The sequence below is a fragment of the Nicotiana tabacum genome, chromosome 9, assembly GCF_000715075.1.
Source record: "Nicotiana tabacum cultivar K326 chromosome 9, ASM71507v2, whole genome shotgun sequence".
NCBI classification, from domain to species: domain Eukaryota; kingdom Viridiplantae; phylum Streptophyta; class Magnoliopsida; order Solanales; family Solanaceae; genus Nicotiana; species Nicotiana tabacum.
The window spans coordinates 13,486,894-13,511,115 of NC_134088.1; the positions used below are offsets into that span (position 1 = coordinate 13,486,894).

General features: G+C 35.1%; 3 protein-coding genes across 8 annotated transcripts; 2 read left to right on the plus strand and 1 right to left on the minus strand.

The window, feature by feature from the left end:
- Positions 1 to 569: 569 nt before the first annotated feature.
- Positions 570 to 9,821, plus strand: LOC107791212 (uncharacterized). Of its 6 annotated transcripts, XM_075221459.1 has the most exons (8): positions 577 to 1,087; positions 6,248 to 6,345; positions 6,412 to 6,525; positions 6,642 to 6,994; positions 7,518 to 7,809; positions 7,920 to 8,014; positions 8,988 to 9,140; positions 9,326 to 9,821. In XM_075221459.1, exons 5-8 carry the CDS (start codon positions 7,704 to 7,706, stop codon positions 9,479 to 9,481), a joined length of 510 nt encoding a protein of 169 aa, XP_075077560.1. In that variant the 5' UTR covers positions 577 to 1,087; positions 6,248 to 6,345; positions 6,412 to 6,525; positions 6,642 to 6,994; positions 7,518 to 7,703; the 3' UTR covers positions 9,482 to 9,821. The 6 variants fall into 6 exon arrangements, with proteins under 6 accessions (XP_075077565.1, XP_075077560.1, XP_075077563.1 ...); XM_075221464.1 differs by lacking the exon at positions 6,248 to 6,345 and having other exon boundaries at positions 570 to 1,087; XM_075221462.1 differs by lacking the exon at positions 6,642 to 6,994.
- A 7,117-nt stretch (positions 9,822 to 16,938) lies between these two features.
- LOC107762412 (protein DMP9-like) lies at positions 16,939 to 17,935 on the plus strand. Its single transcript, XM_016580768.2, has 2 exons — positions 16,939 to 17,393; positions 17,710 to 17,935. The coding sequence occupies exons 1-2, from the start codon at positions 16,939 to 16,941 to the stop codon at positions 17,933 to 17,935; spliced, it is 681 nt and encodes a 226-aa protein (XP_016436254.1).
- A 297-nt stretch (positions 17,936 to 18,232) lies between these two features.
- LOC142163793 (uncharacterized) lies at positions 18,233 to 19,006 on the minus strand. Its single transcript, XM_075220932.1, has one exon. The coding sequence runs from the start codon at positions 19,004 to 19,006 to the stop codon at positions 18,233 to 18,235; it is 774 nt and encodes a 257-aa protein (XP_075077033.1).
- Positions 19,007 to 24,222: the final 5,216 nt, after the last annotated feature.

A 24,222-nucleotide genomic window follows, 5' to 3' on the forward strand; every position in this document is an offset into this window, starting at 1 on the left:
GGCAAATTTTATAGTAAGTGTTATTTCAAGACTGCTTAATTTGAAGAGGGATCTCAGTTTTCTTGTTCCAACACATTATGGGATTTTCAAGTCATAGCATCATCCCTTGACTTTGTCCCTCTCAATCACAGGAAGCAGCGAAACGAGTTGGTGAGAAACTTGTGCAGACTTGTGTTGATCTCAATGTGGAGCACGTGATTTTTGCCTTACATGAAAATAACTCCTAAAAATAGACCAAAAATAATTTTTATTGATTTTAGGAATTTTTCTTAATTTATTTGCATTTCATGCATTTTTAATATTTTTAAATCATAGAAAAAATCCTAAAAGTTATCATTTTTACATATTTAAATTTTAGTTTTTTAAATTAGCATTTTTTTAGTTTTAAGTTAATTAGTTGTTTTAATGTTAAAAATAAATAAATAATTTTAATTTCTACAAAAATAGATAAATTAATTAAAGAAAAGAAAAAGGAGAATAGGAAATTAGTAAGAATGTATTTTTAGTCTTGTTTCTTCTAAAATTGGGTCAATTCCTAAAGGCTCAAATCAATTCTAAACTCCAACCCAATTCCAATACCAACACTCATTTGACCCATTACCCAGCTAAGAGAGATCAGATTAGGGGACTTCACCCCTAGAAAATAGAGATAGCAGCGGCGCTCCTGTCCTCTCTCAAAAAAAGAGGCGCAGCACCTCCCCTTTTGGCTTCTTCTTCATTTTTTTTCCCAAACCACAACCAAAAGAAGAAGACTCCCCATCTCAAAATCACCAAACCAGCCCCAAATGGCCATGAAACTGACCAAAATTCCAGCAAAAAATAACACCTAAAGACAGCTCCAAATCCGGAATCGAATCCAGATCTGAGATTTCTAAAAGGACTCCAAAAACGCGAAATAAAGAAAAACATAAATAAAAAAAAATTCGAGATCGATGGAGTCGTAGAGCTTGGCTTGAAGTTGTTTTCGGATTTTTCTTCTCTTGGTTCGTTACTGTGTTGCTGCTGTACCTGCCATATTTGTGGATTTTTCTCTTGCTTTGCTGAGTTCAACGTCCACTGTGTTCTATTTCTTCTATCCTTCTTAAAGGTACTTATCTCATAAACTTTGCTCAAATTCGGATATGTCAGAGATTAATGTATGGATTTGATTTTCATTGTGATGGTTAGTTGAGTACAATTTTATGGTTTATACATATGGATTGCTTGAGCATATTCCCTTTCTGTTCATTGTTGGAATAAATCAGTCTTTATATCTTGTTGGGTTTAAAGTTTTAATCAGAATATGTTTGTTTCCTATTAATCCGCAAATAAAGCTTTTGTTGCCTCATTGTCAATTTCTTTCTCACATGCGTCCGTGATTCTCTCTTTTACTGATTTGATTGCTTTATGTGTTGTTTCATACGTGAATGATTGTTGATAGGCCATCTAATTTAAGAACCTATTATTTGTATATCTTTTTTTCTATGTGCACCCTTAAGATCGCTATTCTTGTGATTTGAGCATTTTACACGTTGGTGTTGTTGAACAAGGAATTTCCATATTTGGGTCCGTGGCATCTTATGGTTCACATTTCCATATTTTTTTTTAGATTGGATAATTGAAGCAAAAATTCGTACTTGATACAATCATATGGACGTTCATTATGTGCAATAAAAACGAGGTAAAGTACTTGATGTAGTATAAGGTCATGTGAATTTAGAGCAGCGGATACAATTTATAAAAACGCATAGTTGCTTTAGGCGCGTAATTTAAAATTACCTTCCTAAACTCGGGTGTGCATTTCATGTGACCCAAAACCAATTCTCAACAACGTTAAATAAAATATGTCGTGGACCGCGGGTGCATTTCATGTGACGTGGTTCAAGGCGTGTTTTAAATAACGTTGAATCTTCTTTAAAAATTAATTAAAAGCGGTTTAAATCTAAAATGCACATAGGTTCATAATTGTTTAAAATCAGATAAATAAGCCAAATATAACAGTCAAGCGACCGTGCTAGAACCACGGAACTCGGGAATGCCTAACACCTTCTCCCGGGTTAACAGAATTCCTTACTCGGAAACCATTGTTCGCGGACTGTTAAACAGAGTCAATCTTTTCCTCGATTCGGGATTGGAACCGGTGACTTGGGACACCATAAATCTCCCAAGTGGTGACTCTGAATTTGTAAATACAATGAATCTCGTTTCGATTGTCCTTTAATTGGAAAAACTCCCTTTATACTCCTTTACACCCTTCCGGAGGTGTAAGTGAAAAAAGGAGGTGTGACACTCAACATCAATTAGATTTCATCATGATTGAAATGGTTTTGCTCGAGGAGAAAGAATGCAAGCGTTTGTGATTGCCATTTCTCGCCATGGTTTCCTGCCCAGATAGTTTCTTCCTTCTTTTCTATGTGAGTTTTGTGTAGCTTTCAGCAGCCTAAAGCTATTACCTTTTTCTGCCAGCTTTCTCATTAGGGCGTCAAACAGACACATACATAACTACCTTAATAGTAAATTTTATTACGGATAACTTATGAAATTCTGGTACCACTAAGTTGTGAGACAAAAAAGAGGTCTCACACAACTAGTATCAGTTGTTTAAGGCACAAAATAAATTTTTTCTTGTAATTCGAGTGGTTTTATGGTGTGCGTCACACAACTGTCATTAGTGGTGTGAGACCTCTTTTTATCTCACATACTTGTACAATTATTATTAGCGTGTTATTTGTACATCATGTCCTTTTACAATTTTGAATCTAAGAAAATGATCTTTTTAGATCTGTTATGTGTAAAAGACAGATCTCTTACGTATAAAAGTAAATCTCTCATGTGTAAAAAAAGAGGTAGGGTTATAAAACAAAAAACAAGTTTGTAAAGTGCCAAAAAACCAATTGACACAGTAACATATATAAACTCATGTTAATCAAATATTTTTTAGTTGCACTCTTTGAGAAATCATCTTGGAACGGAGATAGCAGTTATTTTGCCTTTTACCAAAATGATTTTTTTCTTTTCAAAAAGTAATTAACGGGAAAAAAAGTAACTACCAAAATGAGGACTTGCAAATTTTGAATTTGAAAGGAATAGTTTGCGGGTGGCAACCATTCAAAACAAGTTAGTTACTTAACGTTAACCAAAGTCAAAAATTGTTTACGCCATTTAATTTACCTACCCAAAAATCAAGGGCGGCTCCTTAAAATTAGTGGCCTAAAGCTTAATAAGAGGCTTTATACTTTTTTTATTAGTACGTATACACACATATATGCAAAAAAACATTAATCTTGCCATTTGTTTCATACTTGTTATTTATAGTATATATTCTTAAATGACATAAAGTCTTTAACTTCACATAGTAATATTATTATTTATATTAGAGAAGAATAATTTAAATAAATGAGATGTTAGACATGTATTTACAATATGTTACCTTTGATATTGTTGTAAAAAATGTATTTACTAATATGAAGATTTAAGTAGTTTAATTCAAAGTTTTAAAATATTTTATTGTTAAAAAGTAGACCCCTTTCTTTCTTTTTTTTTTTACAATTTTTTGTACTTTTTTATTTTTTTCTACAAACATTAATATTGTCTAATTTGAAATAAAATTTTAAAATTCATTATTAAAAATTTTGGGGGACATAGATCAAGGCTTTACTAGTCTCTTATCAGAGCCACTTGTCCACACCTGATATTCTCAATCAAATTTATAGAGTCTCATTAAAGGCAGTGAGTGTGTCATTCAGTTACCAAATGTGAATAAAGTTGGTTGAACAGTAGGTTCATGGTGGGGCTATAGTCTATAATAAATTGTTGATCGTCAATGAGGGGCGGCTCAATAGAACTGGTGGCCTAAAACCAAAATATATTAAAAAGACCCTGAAACGTCTTTTATGAAATCCATATTATATTGAGATACAAAAAAAACTACATGACTTTGTTATAGTGGTGAGAGTGCAACTCATGATGTATGAGTTAGTCGCACATCATATGATATTGAATTGATGTTCCCCTAAATGAAAATGGTAAAGGGTGAATCCATTATCTGTCGTGTTTTGAATCTTGTGACATTTGTCTCTGGAATTTCTTAGTTAAAAAAGATGAAACACAAAAGAACTTGCTTTGTAGTGTGTGGATCAATGAAATGTGACAAAAAAGAATAGTTAATTTAGAGAATTTGAGTTGAAATTAAAAAAGTAAAATCGTGAGAACCATGAAAAAAGACTATACATAAAGGAAGAAAATAAAATTGATGAGAAGATAAATATATTATTTAATTTAGTAAAAAAATTTTATCCAATTAACTCACTCAATTTTACGTCTACCAAATATTAAAAGTTATTAAATTTAAAACCTTTTATTAATAATTATATAAATATAAATTATGGAGTATATATTATATAATAATATAGTAGTGCTTCTTATTTTTGGGGCCTTAATTATTTGGGGGCCTAACAAGGGCTTCACTTGCCTTACCCTAGACCGCCCTTGGCAAAAATATAAATAAACAAAAAGGCACATCAAACCCAGTATACGACACTACAAACATTTTCATGATCTTTGCCTAGAAACTTCAAATTTCCCCATTCCGTCAATCTTCAACGTCTCTAAATCTTCTCAATTATCTCAAAAAAAATGGAGAAAAGTACTGAGGGAATTGGGATTAAAATCTACAGTGCATCAAGACGTGCCGATACATCAATGTATCCTACTAATTTACCACCAGACGACGATATTCCGATCCCCGAATTATCTCAACCAGCAATTGGTGGCAAATTCATGATTTTGGGCTCTATCTGGGTTTTGAATACAAATATGCTATGACCCCAATTTATTGCCATCGCAAACTTATGATCCCAAATCTATTATGGATAAGAAAACATGCATCGTGTTGTGGACCACACATTTGAAATGCTAATGAGCTATGAGAATGTTGTATTTTGAAGAATATTATGTTGGATCTGATGATCTGTGCTTTTTTTTATTTTTCAATTCTAATTTTGTGATGGTTTTTCTGAATCTCCATTAGTTGTGTTTTGTGGCATAATTAATTGATTGATTCACAATTTTACTGTTTTTATAATATTGTGGTTACCATTTTCGGCGACTGTGAGGCCATGGATGTCGGTGTCCTTGTCGTTGAAGAAGCAACTCCGCCAACCACGACTCTCATGGCCTTGTCTTCTTTCTCTGATTTTCTCTTATAGTTTCTGTGAATATGAAATTAATATTTTGAAGATCTTTGCCTGAAACTTTAAAACTCCGGCGATCTTGTTACCATTTTCGGCAACTATGTGGCCATGGATGCCGGTGGCTGGTCTGTTAATGAGAGGAAGATGAGAGGAGATAACTATGTATAAAGTTAAAATATATACAAATAGATTGTCACTATACAAAAATTATACAAAATAGACTATCATTATACAATTTGTATACAATAGATATACAAAAATATACTATCATTATACGTAAAATATACAAAATAAACTGTCACTATACAAAATATATACAAAAGAGATTGTCACTATACAAAATATATACAAAAGAGATTGTCACTATACAAAAATATACAAAATTGACTGTCACTATACAAAATAGACTGTTACTATACAAAAAATATATAATATAGACTGTCACTATACAAAAATAGACAAAAACTATACAAAATAGACTGTCACTATGCAAAAGATATATAAAAATAGAATATGTTATTATACAAAATAGACATTTCGTATATGACATGCATTACATATTTCATTCAATTCTTAGCTAATATTATTAGATCCAGAAGTACAAAATACAATTTAAAAAGGCCGATTGCTCTATCGCGCCAGGCAGGGGTCGAACCTGCGACCTTCAGCTTAGGAAATACATGCCCTACCCACTGAGCTACAGGCACTTGTGTGATCATGCTTATTCCTTTCGGCTACTATATGCAATATGTTTGGGCCGAAGGGCTATTTTTTGTAAGTGGTACAAAACATGGGCTATTAAAATTTTGAGGAGTTATAGAGGGTAGTTTTCTCATTAGTATATGGGTTTTAAGCCCTATTCTTAAATGTCTTATTTTGGGTTTTTTTGACTTATTAAGTATTTAACGATACCCACTTTTAATAATTAATAATATTAAAAGTATTAATATTCCTCTAATTGTATATTCAATTATTTAATTTTTTTTTTTTGCACTCAAAACAATATTAATTTTTTTTATTTTATAATTTAGCGTGTCAAAACAATTTTATCTTTTAGCGTGTCTTGAAACTTATAGATGGGAGGAGTGTGACATCTTTACGGGAAATTCAACTATTTTCCAGTCTTGTAGACTCGATGGTTTTTGACTACCTGTTATGGATTCCGGCTGCTCAGGTGCCTGCGATTATGTTTAGGAGCATTTTTTTGTAGATATGGTCAATTCACCCACACTCTTTGCAGATAATACACACTATGGGTTGTTTGTGATCCCCAATTATTACTGATGCTTGAAGCGGTACCTCTGTTTGCACCTGAATACAGATCCGTGCGTATCTGCCTCTTAAAGTAGCAGAGGTACACATATCTATCTTTAGGAGTTTGCGAATTCTTTTACCCACTTTTTCTAGAATTTTATTGTCATAAAATTTGGTGGGTAGATATGGCTGTGACTTATATTTTTATGTTAGCAGGAACAAAGTTGGGTTCCCAGTTCTGAACAGATAGGAAATGACCCATGATGAACCATGATCCACCGTGCAGTGCACTGATCATATTTTCTTCCTTCGCAAATTTTACTATAAAGAAGCACTATCCTAGATCGATAAGGATGCATTGTTCAGTTGGGGTCCAGAGTTGTTGGAGCTTGGTCCGCAGGAGGTGGTGGGGGATTTTTCTTCCAAACACCTTGACCCCAGTATAATCCCACAAGTCCAAACACCTTAATGATGATTGAGAATTTCCATGGTTGGTGAATTTTGAGTTTTTGCTCCTGCGACAGTGAGACCATACTAAGGGGAAGGGGATTTAAAAATTATAGAGATTGGTTAGGCTTTCTCTCTCTCTAACACCTTCACGAACTGTGTTCCATATATTTTCTTTGAACTTGGGGTTAGGGATGTACTTTTTTGTGACTATAAAAGTATCCCTTTAAAAATAAAGTGAGAAGTCTTAATTTATATATTATTTTTTCATACAAACAAATTAGTTTTTTAATACAAACTAATATAAAAATAGTATCATATAAAATGAGACAGACTAGTATTGGTGTTTGGAGGTTGTTAATTGGAGTCTAACAGCTAAAGTTAACTACCTCCTTTCATGAATAAATAAGAAAGGGAATGCTAGTTGCAAAAATAACCACCCATAATGGTTATTACTGCTCCCCTTTGTCATTAATTTATCTCTTCTTTTGTCTGAACTAATAGTAGCAATCAACTTCTTTACAAAGAAGTAAGGATCTTCAAGCTATTTTTCTTATGTTGGGCTTATATCCAGCCCAAACCCAATATACCCCTAATCGAGTCCATAAATTGACCGCTTCTCCATTCTCATTATCTTCTGCACAGATAGATAAAAACTATGGCATGCAAGAAGGTGAATTGCAGACAACCTGTTTGATTAATCCCAAAAGAGCGGATGGTTACTCCAGTGAGCCGTGCTAGCTTTTAATCACGCAAATGTCCATTTTTGAGAAGTGGGCCTGTTGTAATTTCTATTAGCAAGTGAAAATATTTGGGAAACTTACGGTAAGAATGACAACTATGGCTCTGGGTAATGTTTGTTCGCTACAAATAAAGACTTGTGAGCTCTTTGGAATTTGTGTAAATCACTCATATACCCTTCCTATCCAAAATAAAAGTAAGTTTTTTGTCAATTGTTCTAAAGTTTATAGCTTTTCATAGTTTTTTTTTTTGGTACTGGAAATCCTTTTCTGCTGTGTACTTAGCTTTCTATATTATCCTTTGTAGGCTTAGAAATAAAGCCATTGGTTATTCAAGCCACAGCTAAAGCTAATTCTCGAACTGAGAGTGCTAAACTTCGAAATAGACGAATTCGAAAAAAGGTACGTATGTTGTAAAATTATGCTCTTGATATTTTTCCCCAGACATAATTGAGGAGATTGGTTTTTATGACCGGTTACAAATTTTCTTGTAGTTATATGGATTTTTCACAGGAGATCAGTAAATTATAACACATGAAATTGGTAAATAAAACACATGAGATTCTTTATAGCCCCAATTATGTACTACATTTGGCTGCACTAACAGGTAATGTTAGTGAACATGAATCATGTTACATGATTTGGTGTTGATGGGTTTAATTACAATTTTTTTGTGTTTGGACAAGAGGGAGAAACTAGTTTAGGAGAATATAATTGGGAATGATGCATTTAGTGCTTTAGCTTGGAAGAGATAAACTGTAACTGGGTTTTAAGATCATACATTGTTGAGCAGAAATTAGTCATTTTTCCTTAGAACAAAACAAGTATAGAAAATTGAATAAGGTAAATGTAAAGAGTTTACTTGTATTCTTGTCATATTTTTGTATAGAAGTAGCCAACGATGACTTTGATTTTAACCTAATGGATTGTTGTTTCATACATTTCCCGGTTACATAATCAGGCTTTGACATCATAGCTCTTTTATTAGGATACTCATATGGCATTTTTACTCACACATTGACATTTAAAACATTGCATATCTCTATGTCTAGTGGGAATAGGTAGAGCATCTGTACTTTTGCCCTTGTCATCCTTCTATCCATTGCCTTTGTAAACTTGTAGCTTAAGCTTGCTTCTCATCTTCGGGCGTGTTTTAAGTTCTTTGCAAATGTATTTTGGCTTGTCCCATGTTGATGAAGTTTGTTTGCCTTTTTCTTGATTTGTTCTACCATTTGGCATGCCAAATGCAATGCTTAATCTTAATTGTTCTCTAAAATCATTTCATGAACTCTCTCTCTTGCACAAACACACACAACATATATGTATAACTTTATTGATTCACTGTAATCATTAAACTTCTTCTCGGTCTTGGCAGTTTAATGGAACTCCTGAAAAACCAAGACTTTCAGTCTTCTGCTCAGAAAAACAGTTATATGCTACATTGGTGGATGACCAAAATAAGAAGTCTTTATTTTACGGGAGCACTTTGCAACAATCAATCCGGGGTGATCCACCATGCAGCACTGTAGTGAGTATGTTTAGCATATTAAGACATAATTATAAATATGTTGGTGCAAATTTTATAGTGAGTGGTATTTCAAGACTGCTTAATTTGAAGATGGGATCTCAGTTTTCTATGTTTTCTTGTTCCAATGCATTTTGGGATTTTCAAGTCATAGCATCATCCCTTGACTTTGTCCCTCTCAATCACAGGAAGCAGCGGAACGTGTTGTTGAGAAACTTGTGCAGACTTGTGTTGATCTCAACATCAATGAGATTTCATCTTATGATTGCAATGGTTTTGCTCGAGGAGAAAGAATGCAAGCGTTTGAGATTGCCATTTCTCGCCATGGTTTCCTGCCCAGATAGTTTCTTCCTTTCTTTTCTATGTGAATTATTTATAGCCTTCAGAAGTCTGAAGCTTTCTTATAGGGGCTAGGGATGGCAATAGGACAGGGCAGGGCGGGGCAGGTGAAGCATTGCCCTGCCCCAAATTCAACACGCCCTACCCTGTTTAACAATGTTTCTCTTTTTCAACCTGCCCCGCCCCGCCCTGCCCCGTTTAGCTTTTTTGTTTCTTCCTTTCTTTTAAGTTTGGAATTGTAACTATTCATCTTATTATAAAAAGAAGGCGTAATGGCTTCCTGGCCACTTAAACTTGTACCGGATTTTAAAGCCGATATATAAACTTACATTATTCTCATTTGAACACTCGAACTTGACCGACTGAGTACAAATAAATACATTCAGTAGTGCGTGTATATCAATTGTGCTGACATGTACAACACTCATATACTAGACTATTTATTACTTGACATATGTTATTTGTGGGTCCTATTATTAAATACTAAATAAGCAAAAATTTAAAAAAAACAAAAGGGAGAAAAAGACCTGACATTTCCCTCCTTTCACCCACCCCTCCCTTTTTCTCCGTTCACCCACCTCCATTCCTTTCCTTAATTTTTTGTTTTTTTTTCCTTTTCTTCAGTGTTCTTTCTCTCTCTTATTTCTAAATCAAGTTTCGTTTGCTACTGAATTGCTTGCCATTAGAATCCTCATCACTATCTGCACAATCATATTATATTTTCCATCGGTATTATGTGCAGGTTTCTCTTTTTCACTTTCATCCAATTGGTATTCAGCAACACCTATATATTAAGGAGTAGGGTAAAAAGTTATTACATTCCTTAAATATTTTTAAACGAAGACGAGCTTTCATTGAATGGAACAACGAAAACAAACTTTTGTTTCCATAGCAGCTTGGTCCCGATCGCGATGTTAGTCTTAGTTGTTTTGATTTGGTTGTTTATGTGTAAAAACTTTCGCATATGCACATGACATAATATATAAAGGTAGATTATTTTCCTTTTCCATCTTCGATTAGGTTTTGTGTCCGAGAAATTTCTTGGGAGAGGACGACAATGGAGAAAAAAACACTGGGGTGAAGGGAATTTTAATGGGGATGGGGAAGTGGGCCTGGTTTATTTTTTTCTTTTTAATTTGTATTTTTTTTGTTCTAGATTTTTTAAAATCAAAATTATTGTAGTCACACACGTAATTTTCGTGACTTGCACACACTTTGTCCACATCATCTCTGTCATTGCCTCATGTGCATGGTCAACGGTCAAATAGGTTTATAGTTACCGGATATGTGAGTTTAAGTGTTCAAATGAGAATAATGTAAGTTTGTATATCGGCTTTAAAATCCGGTACAAGTTTAAGTGGTCAGGAAGCCATTACGCCTAAAAAGAAAGATGAATATGATTTCCATGATAAATCTGATAACGGTATGGCTTCGGTTTACATGGCGTAAAATTACTTTATTAAGAGCATGTCATTAAGGCTAAAATAGAATGATGTCTTTCTTTTGACAAGAGATTAAAAAGGAAAAGAGTGTAGTATAAAATGGAATATCATATCTGTACATGCAAAATTAACATTTTGACGTGAAAGACAGCAAACACAACGCTTTAATCAAAAGAAGTTCAGAATCATAGACCGTACATCTACTGACATAGTAAGTACTAATAGTTGTACCCAACAGTTGATTGACTTCTTCTAATGTATGTATGTATGTGTATATCTACCTAAAGACCTGGAGCAATAAACCCTTCAAAAACCACTGGAGCTCACTGTAGCTGCACTCTTGCTCTTTGCTCCATTTAACATATTCACAAAATATCTCCCACCCAAGATCCACCAATATTACATAACCAAATATTTGCTTAGAATTAATAACAAAATTGATCTCCAAGATCCTAACCACCAGATTGTAAAGCGTGATGGGTGACCTCATAGATTATAGTCAATCAGCTTTTGTGCCCGGGAGAATGATAAGTGACAACATTATCTTAAATCACGAACTAGTAAAAGGATATTGAAGAAAGGGATCTCTCCAAGATGTATGCTAAAAGTGGACATGCAAAAAGCATATGATTCACTAGAATGGAAGTTTACTGAACAAGTACTGATACATATGAACTTTCCTAATTTGTTCATACAGTGGGTCATGGAATGCATAAGTTCAGTTTCATACTCTATTGGCATTAATGGATGGCCTACAGAGCCATTTGCAGCTAAAAGAGGATTGAGGCAAGGGGATCCTATATCCCCCTTCCTTTTTATTCTTGCTATGGACTACTTTTCCAGAATGTTGAAAGGACTGAGTGAACGACCAAATTTCAATTATCATCCCATATGCCAGAAAATGAATTTGATACAATTAGGCTTTGCTGATGACCTACTATTATACTGTATGGGTGATTTAATATCTGTTCATATGCTTTATGACTGCTTCCAGGAGTTTTCTCAGGTATCTGGTTTGATAGCAAATAAGGAGAAAAACTCTATCTATTTTGGAGGGGTGAGAGATGAGACACAAAGGGCTATAATGGAGATGATTGGGTTCAATAAAGGGGAGATACCATTTAGATATTTGGGTGTACCACTCAGTACAAAAAGACAGTCAATCAACCAATGCCAACCTTTAATTGAAAAAAAGCTAGGAAGGATTACAAACTGGACATCAAAGTTCCTTTCCTATGCATGAAGGGTTCAGTTGATAAAAAATTTCTTTTCTCCATTCAGATTTACTGGTCACAGATTTTTGTTCTGCCTACTAAAGTGATAAAGCTGATCGAAGATACATGTAGAAGATTTCTTTGGACCGAAGGAGTGGAATTGACAAAGAGAGCATTACTTGCTTGGGAGAAAGTATGTTATCCTGCTAGTGCTGGTGGACTTAATATCCTAGATATAGCTATATGGAAAAGAGCAGCGATTAGCAAGCTATTATGGAACCTATGTTGTAAAAAGGATAAACTCTGGGTTAAGTGGGTTCACAACTATTACATCAAGGGTGGACAAATTTGTTGAGTTGTGTCCCACATCGGTGGGTTATGGGTATCTTGGTCTCCTTATATGGTCTTGGGCAATCCTCACCTCACCATCTAGCTTTTGGGGTTGAGTTAGGCCCAAAGTCCATTCTTATCATGGTATCAGAGCCAGGCCCATCCCAATTTATTGTTACCGATGTTGGGCCCCCATTTATATTCTCCACGCTCCAGTTGCAGGCCTGGGCGTGAGGGGAGTGTTGAGTTGTGTCCCACATCGGTGGGTTATAGGTATCTTGGTCTCCTTATATGGTCTTGGGCAATCCTTACCTCACAAGATAGCCTTTGGTAATAAAATATTTTATTTACCAAAAAAAAAAAAATATTGTGGACAACACTTTATATATCTACCCCAACCAGAAAAAAATAAAAACAGAACATCTAAACATAACATAGAGAAAAGACAAACCTCCATCCTATGAAGTAGGCAAACGCAAGTAAAAGAAAATTCTAGTTTCTTTGTTGACTTTTCAGCTAAAATCCTGCCCTACCCCTGCCATGTCCCATTAACTATTTCTTAAAAGTGTGTTTTGATACACCCTGCTCGCCCGACCCTATTAAGACTTTGCCATGCTTTGCCCCATTAGGGTTTTGCCGAGCCCCGCCCTATTTGTCATCCCTAATTGGGGTGTCAAGTAGAAGTATATGTAACTACCTTAATAGTAGTAAATTTCATTATGGATAACTTATGGCCACTTATTTTTATGCTATCAATGTATTTGAACTTATTTTATCATGTAATTTACATTATTTTCTAGGCTACCAAGTTAGACTACAGGTTCTGTTGTAGTTCACTTTAACTTGATGGAGAAAAAAGGTTTTCACTGTCATGGCACATAAATTTGAACTCTTTGATCATTTTGCGGCCAAAAATTTTTTGCGGCCAAACGCACACGTAAATATACGCGGTCGTTAAGTAATAAAGTGACTAAAAGTCGGATGTCGAACCCACGAGGACTTATGATTAACTATTAACTAAATTAGACTATCCTAATTATCTAAACAAGAATTAAACCTAGAAATATTCGATTCAAACTAATTAAATAAAGAAATATAAATAATAAACTTTGAACAGAGAAAGAGCAGATTTTTATGATATCAATGTAATGAAAACGATCTAGGATGATGGGCTATCTACAATCCTATTATATTCTTCAATTGAATTGACTAAATAATTTGTCTAGTTTATTGGTTAACATGGTTAATATTGCTAATAAGAATCTGTCGTGTTCTTACTCGCCTATTCAAGCTAACCTAACAGCTATATGTCTATGGAGTTAGAATCAGCAAGAACACATTTATAATTCCGGTAAATCAACCAAGCAAGACAATTAGGTATATGTCTATCGTAACCGTGAATCTATTCCCCTATGCCCAGGTTCAAGAACTTGCTCAACTCAATCCTATATGCAATCTAGAATTTTCACTTTCGAGTTCAACTCTAGATTCGTAGATAGTATACAATTGGTGATCAAGCAATCAAATAATTAAGTGCGGGATTGAATAAATAAACAAGTATGATAAACTAAGAAATCAATATCCGAATAACAATAGTCATGAAAGAACCACAACCCTAGAACGTGAAGTTTAGCTCCACATAGACATGGTAGCCAAACAATAAATCATACAAAGAAACATAAAAATTACTAAGTTTTGAGGAAGAAAGATGGAACTTGATGAATTCCGGCCTCCACGGCGGTTCTGTGCTTGTGTTTTATTCTCAAAAAATGTTCTTCCCCTCCAAAATAAGTTTAGGACCCCTTTTATACGAGTTGAGGTTGTGTAAGACCGAAATAACATTGTCCCGTACGAAATAGCAAAACCCAGGCAACACAGCATCCAGGCCAGCGCCCAGCGCTGACCGTGGCGCTGGAGGCAGTGAGCTTTTCGTTCAATTCCTTCACGTTAATTTTCATCCATTGCATTTAGAATGCAATTGCATTCTATATCTTTCTTGTGTTGTTTGTCTCCACTTGGGGGGACAAAAGTCAAAACCAAAACCAAAGGGTGTCTCCTTTTTTTATTATTTTAATTTACTTTCTTTTTCTTTCGCGTTTTATCAAATTTTATCCCAAATCTCTTCATCTTCACATCGCTTTATTCCTATACAATTAAAATATAATATTAAGCAAAATAATATAACTAATACTCAAATGACGATTAAAAGTATCAGAATATGAGATAACAATGGGTAAATATATACATTTTTGGCCGAACATCACATTTATCTTGTAATTCGTTGATTGGAAATGACCATCATTATAATTAGCAGTGGTCTAGTGATACTCCAATAATAATACTAAGGCAAAATACCTTACCACCCCCTTAAACTTGTCATAAATTATTAGTTACAGCCCTAAACTATTCGTGGTCTTAATTACCCCTCTCAACTAGGCCTTTTGAGAGTCATTACCCCCCTGAATGCTGATGTGACAAATTGTGTGGGTGCACTCACATGCCACATGGATATTTTTGTATATGTGGCATTTTTTTGGAAAAAAATATATTTTTATCTTTTTAAGTATGTTATTTTTTAGATAATTTTTTTTGAACATAATTTATAATAAAACTTGGATAGAACTACATTATTTAGGCTAAATTTTTTTATTTGGCTAAAAATAATAAAGTTTTAGTTAATCTTTTTTTGAATTTGACCTGAAAATAAAGATTTATACAATTGAAATAAATAGTCAATTCATCTAAAAAGTTATAAAAATACATAGTTTGAAATTAATTATTTTGGCTATAATTTTTTATATAGTTCTAAATTATGGTGCTCTAAAATATATATATATATATATATATATATATATATATTTATATATATATATATATATATATATATATATATATATATACATATTTTTTTAACCCTCAGAGGTTGGCCTGGTGGCAATTGACTTGAGCAATGGGGTTTGCTCCCTTTCAAGGTCTCAAGTTCGAAACCCACTGGGTGCAAACAAATTCCGAGGGCCATCGGACTGGGTAAAACCTGAATTAACCATGGTGCACTTGCGGGAAACTCCTTGCCGAGGGCCTGTGCACCCCCGGGTTAGTCGGGGCTCGTAGAGACTCGGATACCCGGTGCAAATAAAAAAAAAATATTTTTTTTACAGATTTTACCCGAAAAAATAAAAATACACAGTTGAAATAAATAGTCATTGTATCAAAAGAAGAAATAAAAAGAGTGTACAATTGCAAAAAAATAACTTACTCTATGGATATATTTTTAGAGCAATAAAAAAAAAGGGGCAGCCCGGTGTACCAAGCTCCCGCTATGCGCGGGGTCTGGGAAAGGGCTGGACAACAAGGGTCTATTGTACGCAGCCTTACCCTGCATTTCTGCAATAAGTATTGTTTTAGAGCAACAAGTATGTTAGAAATAATAAGTTATTTCTTGCAATTGTTCACTCTTTTTATTTCTTCTTTTGATGCAATGACTATTTATTTCAAAAGTATATTTCTTTTTCAGGTAAAATATATAAAAAGTATATTTTTAGAGCACCATAATTTAGAGCAATATAAAAAATTATAGCCAAAATAATTAATTTCAAACTATGTATTTTTGTAACTGTTTAGATGCCTTGACTATTTATTTCAATTGTCTAAATCTTTAATTTTCAGGTCAAATTTAAAAAAAGATTAACTAAAACTTTATTATTGTTAGCCAAATAAATTTTTTTTACCATAAATAATGTAGTTCTATCCAAATAATATTATTAATTGTATTCGAAAAAAATTATATAAAAAAGTAACATACTTAAAAAGGTAAAAATATATTTTGGTTTTCAAAAAATGTCACATATACAGAAAAATCCACGTGGCAGATGAGTGTACTCACACAATTTGCCACATCAACGTCCAGGGGGTAATGACTCTCAAAAGGCCTAGTTGATGGGGTAATTAAGATCACGAATAGTTTAAGACTGTAACTAATAATCCGTGACAAGTTTAGGGGGGTGATAAGGTATTTTACCTAATACTAATTCTTTTCGATTATTGAGGTCTATATTAACAGTATTGGAAGGAACATATCTAAACTCATGTAAATCAAATATGCTTTTGTTGTGCTCTTTGAGTAATCATAGCAGTCATTTTGACTTTTCCCAAAATGATTTATTTTTAAAAAGTAATTAACGAAAAAAAGTAACTACCGAAATGAGATTGCAAATTTTGAATTTGAGAATAATAGTTTACGGGTGGCAACCATTCGAAACCAATTAGTTACTTAACGTTAATCAAATTCAAAAATTGTTGATGCCATTTAATTTATCTACCCCAAAACTATAAATAAACCAAAAAGTACATCAAATCAAGTATCCAATACTCCAAATTAATTCATCATCTTTGACTGAAAACTTCATTCGTGATCATTATTCTTCTTTTTTTCTCAATCTTCAACCCCTCTAAATCTTCTCAATTTTCTCAAAAAAAATGGAGCAAAGTACTGAGGGAATTGGGATCAAAATCTACAGTGCATCAAAACGTGCAGATACATCAATATACCCTACTAATTTACCACCAGATAACGATGTTCCGATCCCTGAATTGCCTCAACCAGCAATTGGTGGCAAAAAAAGAAGAGCAATGGCAAATGGGATTCAAAAAACTCTCTCAAAAACTTCATTGCTTGTCAATTTTCTACCAACAGGCACACTTCTAACTTTTGAAATGGTCCTTCCATCAGTCTATGGCAAAGGCGATTGTTCACCCGTCACTACATTAATGATTTTAACACTACTTGGCCTTTGTACTTTGTCTTGCTTCTTCTTCCATTTTACCGATAGTTTTCGTGGACCCGATGGGAAAGTTTACTATGGATTTGTGACACCAAGAGGGTTGAAAGTTTTCAAGTCTGGACTAGGTGTGGATGTGCCAAAAGATAAGAGGTAATATTTGTGACGGAATAGATATGATAGACAGATCGCCTGTCACAGTTTTGTAATAGTTTTATGGCAGAATTCATTCATGTGGATTAATATTTGTGGCGAAATATATATATATATATATATATATATATATATATACTGACAAGAGTGGGTTGCTCTAGTGGTAACAGTTTTTATGACGGAATTCATCCATGTGGATTGATATTTGTGACGATTTTATTCTTTCGTCACGAGCATTATTTTTCTTGTAGTAAGTTGTTTTACACTTCAAAGCCGTTATTTCATGTTTTAATCTATTATTTACTTTTTCTAACAGGTACGTCGTGGGATTTACCGATTTCGTACATGCAATGATGTCTGTTTTGGTATTTGTGGCGATTGCATTTTCGGATCATAGAGTGACGCTTTGTCTATTCCCTGGACATGCAAAAGAACTTGATGAAATTATGAGGAGTTTTCCTTTAATGGTGGGAGTTATTTGCAGTGGACTTTTTCTTGTTTTTCCCAATACTAGATATGGTATTGGATGTATGTCTGCTTAATAATTAGGGCAGGGTTGTGCTTTAATTTTAGGTTGTTTTTGTTTTTCGATTCTTCTTTTCCAATTGTATATGTGAGGATTTTTTAGTTAGTTCTGTGTGGTACTATTTGATGTACTGTCATTTAAGTAATTACTACTCTGGTTATTGTTTAGATCTATGGATCAATTTATTAGGAGCTTTTTTCTATCAGTTGTTAATGTTTATTAAAAGAAAGGCATGGTTATGGTAATAACTTCAAATTATTTAACTTTCTGTAATATTTCGGATATTGATTCCTTAATTTTATTCAATAGTTGATTAAATGTCTCTCTGACTGTTATCACTAAACATGAGATGTTGAAAGAATTTCAATGAATGAGTAACCATAACCTGAGAAGAACCTGTATATGGCGTGGGGGAGGAAAGAAGAGATGGGTCATTAGTCATATGTGCAGATGCTCCGGAATCTGGATACCAAATGGTTGGTTGCATTTCTTCTACATTCATAGCGGCAAAAGTCTTTGGCAAGTTATTATGTGCGAAGGAATGATTAAACCTATTTTTGCACTCCAATGCAGTGTGATTGAAATGGAAGCAAATCTGACATTGAGTAGGAGGTCTGCCTAAAATTCCATTTGCGGAGAATGAAGGTCGAGATTTAGAATGAGAACCAGACCATGGAGATGAAAAGGAGGGATTATATTGTTGATTGTAATATTCGCGACCTCTACCATTATTTCCTTTCTGATTTCTGCCTCTTCCTCTACCATAAGAAAAACTCTTTCTATGTGACAAACCATTTGTAGGAGAATTGGTAGTAGATTGCTTGTGAGTTGAGGCAAGCAAAGCAGTCTGAGAGTTGGAATTTTCTGATGGATTTTCACTTATATGAGCCTCTTCTGTAAGTAAAAGAGGTCTGAGTGCAATGAAGGAAGGAAGAGAGCCAGCGGCGTTCAAGCCAGAAATAAAAGTGCGATAGGAAGAAGGCAATCCTTGCAGTGCTTGTGCGACCAGATCTTCATCAGTCACTGGTTTCCCAATAGAGCGCAAGGAAGAAGCAATAGAATGAAGTTGTTGAAGGTATTCCTCCATAGATAAGGATCCTTTCTTGAAATTTTGAAATTTTGATTTAAGATGAATTGTGGAAGAAGAAACTTGGTCTAAATAAATGGATGCGAGAGTATCCCAAGCTTCTTTGGATGTTTCACAACCATAGTTAAGTAATGTGTCAAGAACAGAAGGGGAAAGAGTCGCATTAATCCAACTTAATGCGATAGTGTCACATTGGATCCACAACTTATATTCTTCATGTGATGGTGATGGGCAGGGAATAGAACCATCAATTAACGCAAGAAGATTATGGCTTTTCAGAATGGTAATAAAGACTTTCTTCCAGGTGAGATAATTTGAATATGTTAATTCAATAGGCACGAACCCCTTAATGTTGGAAATAGCAGGAGGAGAAATGGGAAGACCAAGACTCGATTGAAGAGTTGCAAGGGAAGGAAGAGTTGTAGCGGAAGGTGAAGAAGGAGATGAGGAGCCTGTTGCGGAAGCCAAATGTATATAGTGTGAATAAGTCACAACTACTATACCAAAAATTATGACAGCCACCAAATAATAAATAAGACAATAAAACAACAATAAAGGGAACACCAGAATTTACGAGGTTCGGCTAATTTTGCCTACTCCTCGGACACAACCAAATATTTTATTCCACTCCAAAAATACAAGTGAAATAATACTAAAGAGAGAAGATACAAATGCCTTAAACAGATGAGAAGGCAAATGAGAGGTGTGTTTCAATCCTAAACATTAGGCCTTCTTTTATAGGGGAAAAATCCCCCCCAAACTTAACTCCCAACCAATGTGGGACTTTGGCATTTTGCCAAACTTCAACAAATCTCCACCTTGGCAAAATTCCACATTTTCAATTCTCTCTCAATAACAAATTTTGGTTGTGTCTTCATCTTCAATCTTCAGTGTTCAACAATGTTGATCAAATCCAAACAATGTTGAAACTTGACCGCAGTCACCACCTTTGTCAGCATATCAGCAGGATTCTCTGTAGTATGAATTTTCTTCACCGTGACTCCACCTTCTTCTATGATTTCTCGTACGAAATGATACCGAACATCAATGTGCTTCGTCCTTGCATGATAAACTTGGTTCTTCGCTAATTGAATAGCACTTTGACTATCACAAAAAATTGTGATACCTTTTTGTTCAACACCAAGCTCCTTTAGCAATCCTTGAAGCCAAATTGCCTCTTTCACAGCATCTGTAATAGCCATGTACTCTGCCTCTGTTGTAGACAAAGCAACTGTTGACTGCAAAGTAGACTTCCAACTAACTGGTGCCTTTGCAAAAGTAAACACATAACCAGTAGTTGATCTTCGTTTGTCCATATCACCCGCAAAATCTGAGTCACAATATCCAACTACAAACTGATTGTCTTCCTGCTCAAAAACTAACCCGACATCTACAGTATTATGAATATACCGTAGAATCCACTTCACAGCTTGCCAATGCTCCTTCCCTGGATTGTGCATATATCTGCTAATAACTCCAACAGCTTGTGAAATGTCAGGCCTTGTGCAAACCATTGCATACATCAAGCTACCAACAGCATTTGCGTATGGTACCTTTGACATATACTCTCGTTCAGCTTCATCCATTGGCGACATAGTAGTACTTAGCTTAAAATGGGAAGCAAGTGGAGTACTAACTGGCTTAGTCTTGTCATCTATGCCAAAACGTTGAAGTACTCTCTTCAAATATTCCTTTTGAGATAAACAGAGTTTCTTTGAACGTCTATCTCTAATTATCTCCATGCCAAGAATTTTCTTTGCCTCACCCAAATCCTTCATCTCGAACTCCTTCTTCAGTTGAATCTTCAACTTATCATTTTCTTCCGAATTCTTGGAAGCTATCAACATATCATCAACATATAGGAGAAGATATACAAAGGAACCATCTTTAAGCTTGTGCAAATACACACAATGATCGTATTTGCTTCTCTTGTACCCTTGCCGCAACATAAACTCGTCAAATCGCTTGTACCATTGTCTAGAAGATTGTTTCAATCCGTACAACGATTTTTCAAGTTTGCACACCATATTTTCTTTTCCAGCAACTTTGAATCCTTCTGGCTGAGTCATGTAGATTTCCTCCTCCAAGTTTCCATGTAAAAACGCAGTTTTTACATCCATCTGAACTAGTTCCAAATCCAATTGTGCTACCAAAGCCAACATAATTCTAATGGAGGAATGTTTTACAACTGGAGAAAACACTTCATTGTAATCAATTCCCTCCTTTTGAGCATATCCTTTGGCCACCAATCTTGCTTTGTAGCGAACATCTACTTGGTTAGGAAATCCTTCCTTCTTTGCAAATACCCATTTGCACCCAATTGCTTTCTTTCCCTTCGGGAGATTGGCCAATCTCCATGTATGATTCTGATGAAGGGACTGTATTTCATCATTCATGGCAATCCTCCACTTATCTTCTTCTGAACTTTGGACAGCGTCTTTATAAGTAGTAGGAACATCATCAGCTACAATTGAGGTTGCACAAGCAACCGTCTCTATGAGACGAACAGGTTTCGTTATTGTTCTTTTTGGCCTGCTGGTTGCTATTGATTCAAGTTGTTGTTGAGATTCCTGAGTTGGAATCTCCTCTACTGGCTCTCCTTCCAGAGGGTAATCTTCATTTGTTTCCTCCTCTGCTTCTTGTGTAGGAAAAATAAATTTTCCCTCAAACTCCACCTGCTTAGAAGCACCTTCATTTTGTTTGGTATTTTCTGTTACCTTATTTACCATAGCAAATTCATCAAAGGTAACATCTCTGCTGAATATTACTTTCTTTGTCATAGGGCACCATAAGCGATATCCTTTGACTCCAGAAGTAATTCCCATAAAAATAGCCTTCTTTGCCCTTGGATCCAATTTTGACTCCGTCACATGATAATATGCAGTTGAGCCAAACACGTGCAAAGAGTTATAATCTACAGCAGGTTTTCCGTACCATTTTTCAAATGGTGTTTTGCCATCAATAGCAGCAGATGGTAGACGATTAATGAGGTGACATGCATATGTAATTGCCTCAGCCCAAAATTCTTTGCCCAAGCCAGCATTGGACAACATACACCGTACCTTCTCCAGCAAGGTCCGGTTCATACGTTCTGCCACTCCATTCTGTTGTGGTGTATGTCTAACAGTGAAGTGTCGGACGATGCCATCATTTTCACAGACCTTATTGAAATGATCATTTTTGTATTCACCTCCATTGTCTGTGCGAATACACTTGATCCTCCTGCCTGTTTGATTCTCCACCATCGTCTTCCATTTGAGAAAAATTCCCAGCACTTCATCTTTGTTTTTCATTGTATACACCCACACTCTTCGAGAAAAATCATCAACAAAGGTTACAAAATAGTGCTTCCCACCCAATGAAGGTGTTTTGGAAGGACCCCAAACATCAGAGTGTACATAATCCAAAATGCCTTTAGTATTATGGATCGCTGTACCAAATTTAACCCTTGTCTATTTCCCTTTAACACAATGCTCACAAAACTCCAAGTTGCAAGCCTTTACTCCTTTTAACAATCCTTGATCTGATAGAGTTTTCAAGGATTTTCCTCCAGCATGTCCCAAGCGCATGTGCCATAGCTTGGTTGCTTCTGCCTCTTTGTCGTCACTGGATGTTACTGTCGCTGTCCCAATAACTGTACTGCCACGATAGCGGTACATATTATTATTCTTCCGATTAGCCTTCATTACCACTAGTGCACCGGAGCATACTCTCATCACTCCATTTTCTGCAATGATTTTGAACCCTTTTGATTCTAGGGCTCCCACAGAGATGAGATTCTTCTTCAAATCCGGTACATATCGAACATCTATCAATGTTCTGATCATTCCATCATGGTTCCTTAATCGTATTGAACCAATGCCATATGAGGTAAGAGGGCTATTATCCGCTGTGTGGATGACTCCATATTCTCCTTCTTGAAATTCCATGAACCAGTCCCTGTTGGGACACATATGATAGCTACAAGCCGAGTCCATCAACCATATGTCTGATGATGTTGATGACTCTGTTGTAACTAATGAGAAGTCTGAATCATCACAATCAGCTACATTTGAATCCATAATAGCCTTTCCATTGTTATGTTTGGCCTTATTCTTCAACTTCGGACAGTCTTTCTTCCAGTGCCCTTTTTCTCGACAAAAGGCACATTCATCTTTACTGGGTCTGGATCTTGACTTGGATCTTCCCTTCTTTGTCCTCGTTTGATTTTGAGGACGACCCCTCACAAACAGTGCTTCTCCTTCTCCGCCCTTCTGTTTTTCTCGCTTTCTTTGTTCATAGCTGTACAAAGCTGAACAAACTTCTCTGAGAGAAATTTCGTCATTTCCATGGAGTAGAGTAGTTTCAAGGTGCTCGTACTCATCAGGAAGTGACGCCAACAACATTAAGGCCAAGTCACCATCATCATAAGTTGTATCCATATTTTGCAAATCTGTGACCAACTTATTGAAACTGGTGATATGTTCATTCATCGTGGTACCAGGAACATAGGTGAAGTGAAACAGTCTCTTCTTCATGTACAATTTATTTTGACTGTTTTTCTTCAAAAATTTATCCTCCAGTGCTTTCCATAATTTACTTGCAGAAGTTTCCTTTGTGTATGGATATTTCTGCTCTCTAGCAAGGTAGGATCGAATGGTACCGCAAACAACACGGTTGATAATTCTCCAATCTTCTTCTCCAATAACATCTGGTTTCTTTTCTTCAATGGCCAGATCTAGCCCTTGTTGAAAAAGGACATCTAGAACCTCGCCTTGCCACATCCCAAAATGTCCGGACCCGTCAAATATTTCGACCGCAAATTTCGCATTTGACACAATTCTTGTCATAAGCGAAGATGCCAATGATGACGTATTGTTGACACTTGATGTAGATTCTTCTTGTTTATTGTCTCCCATCTTTGACACAAATATTATTTAATAGCTGACGACACAAATCAAGATTATTTCCTTTCTGGTGTGGAAGATCAGACTAAGCTGCAACCACAGAGCATACTCAGACAGAACCTTGACTCAGTTACCAAGATAATCTTTTCTGATGTGGAAGATCAGACTATGCTGCAACCACAGAGCATACTTAGACAGTACCTTGGCTCTGATACCAATTGTTGCGGAAGCCAAATGTATATAGTGTGAATAAGTCACAACTACTATACCAAAAATTATGACAGCCACCAAATAATAAATAAGACAATAAAACAACAATAAAGGGAACAC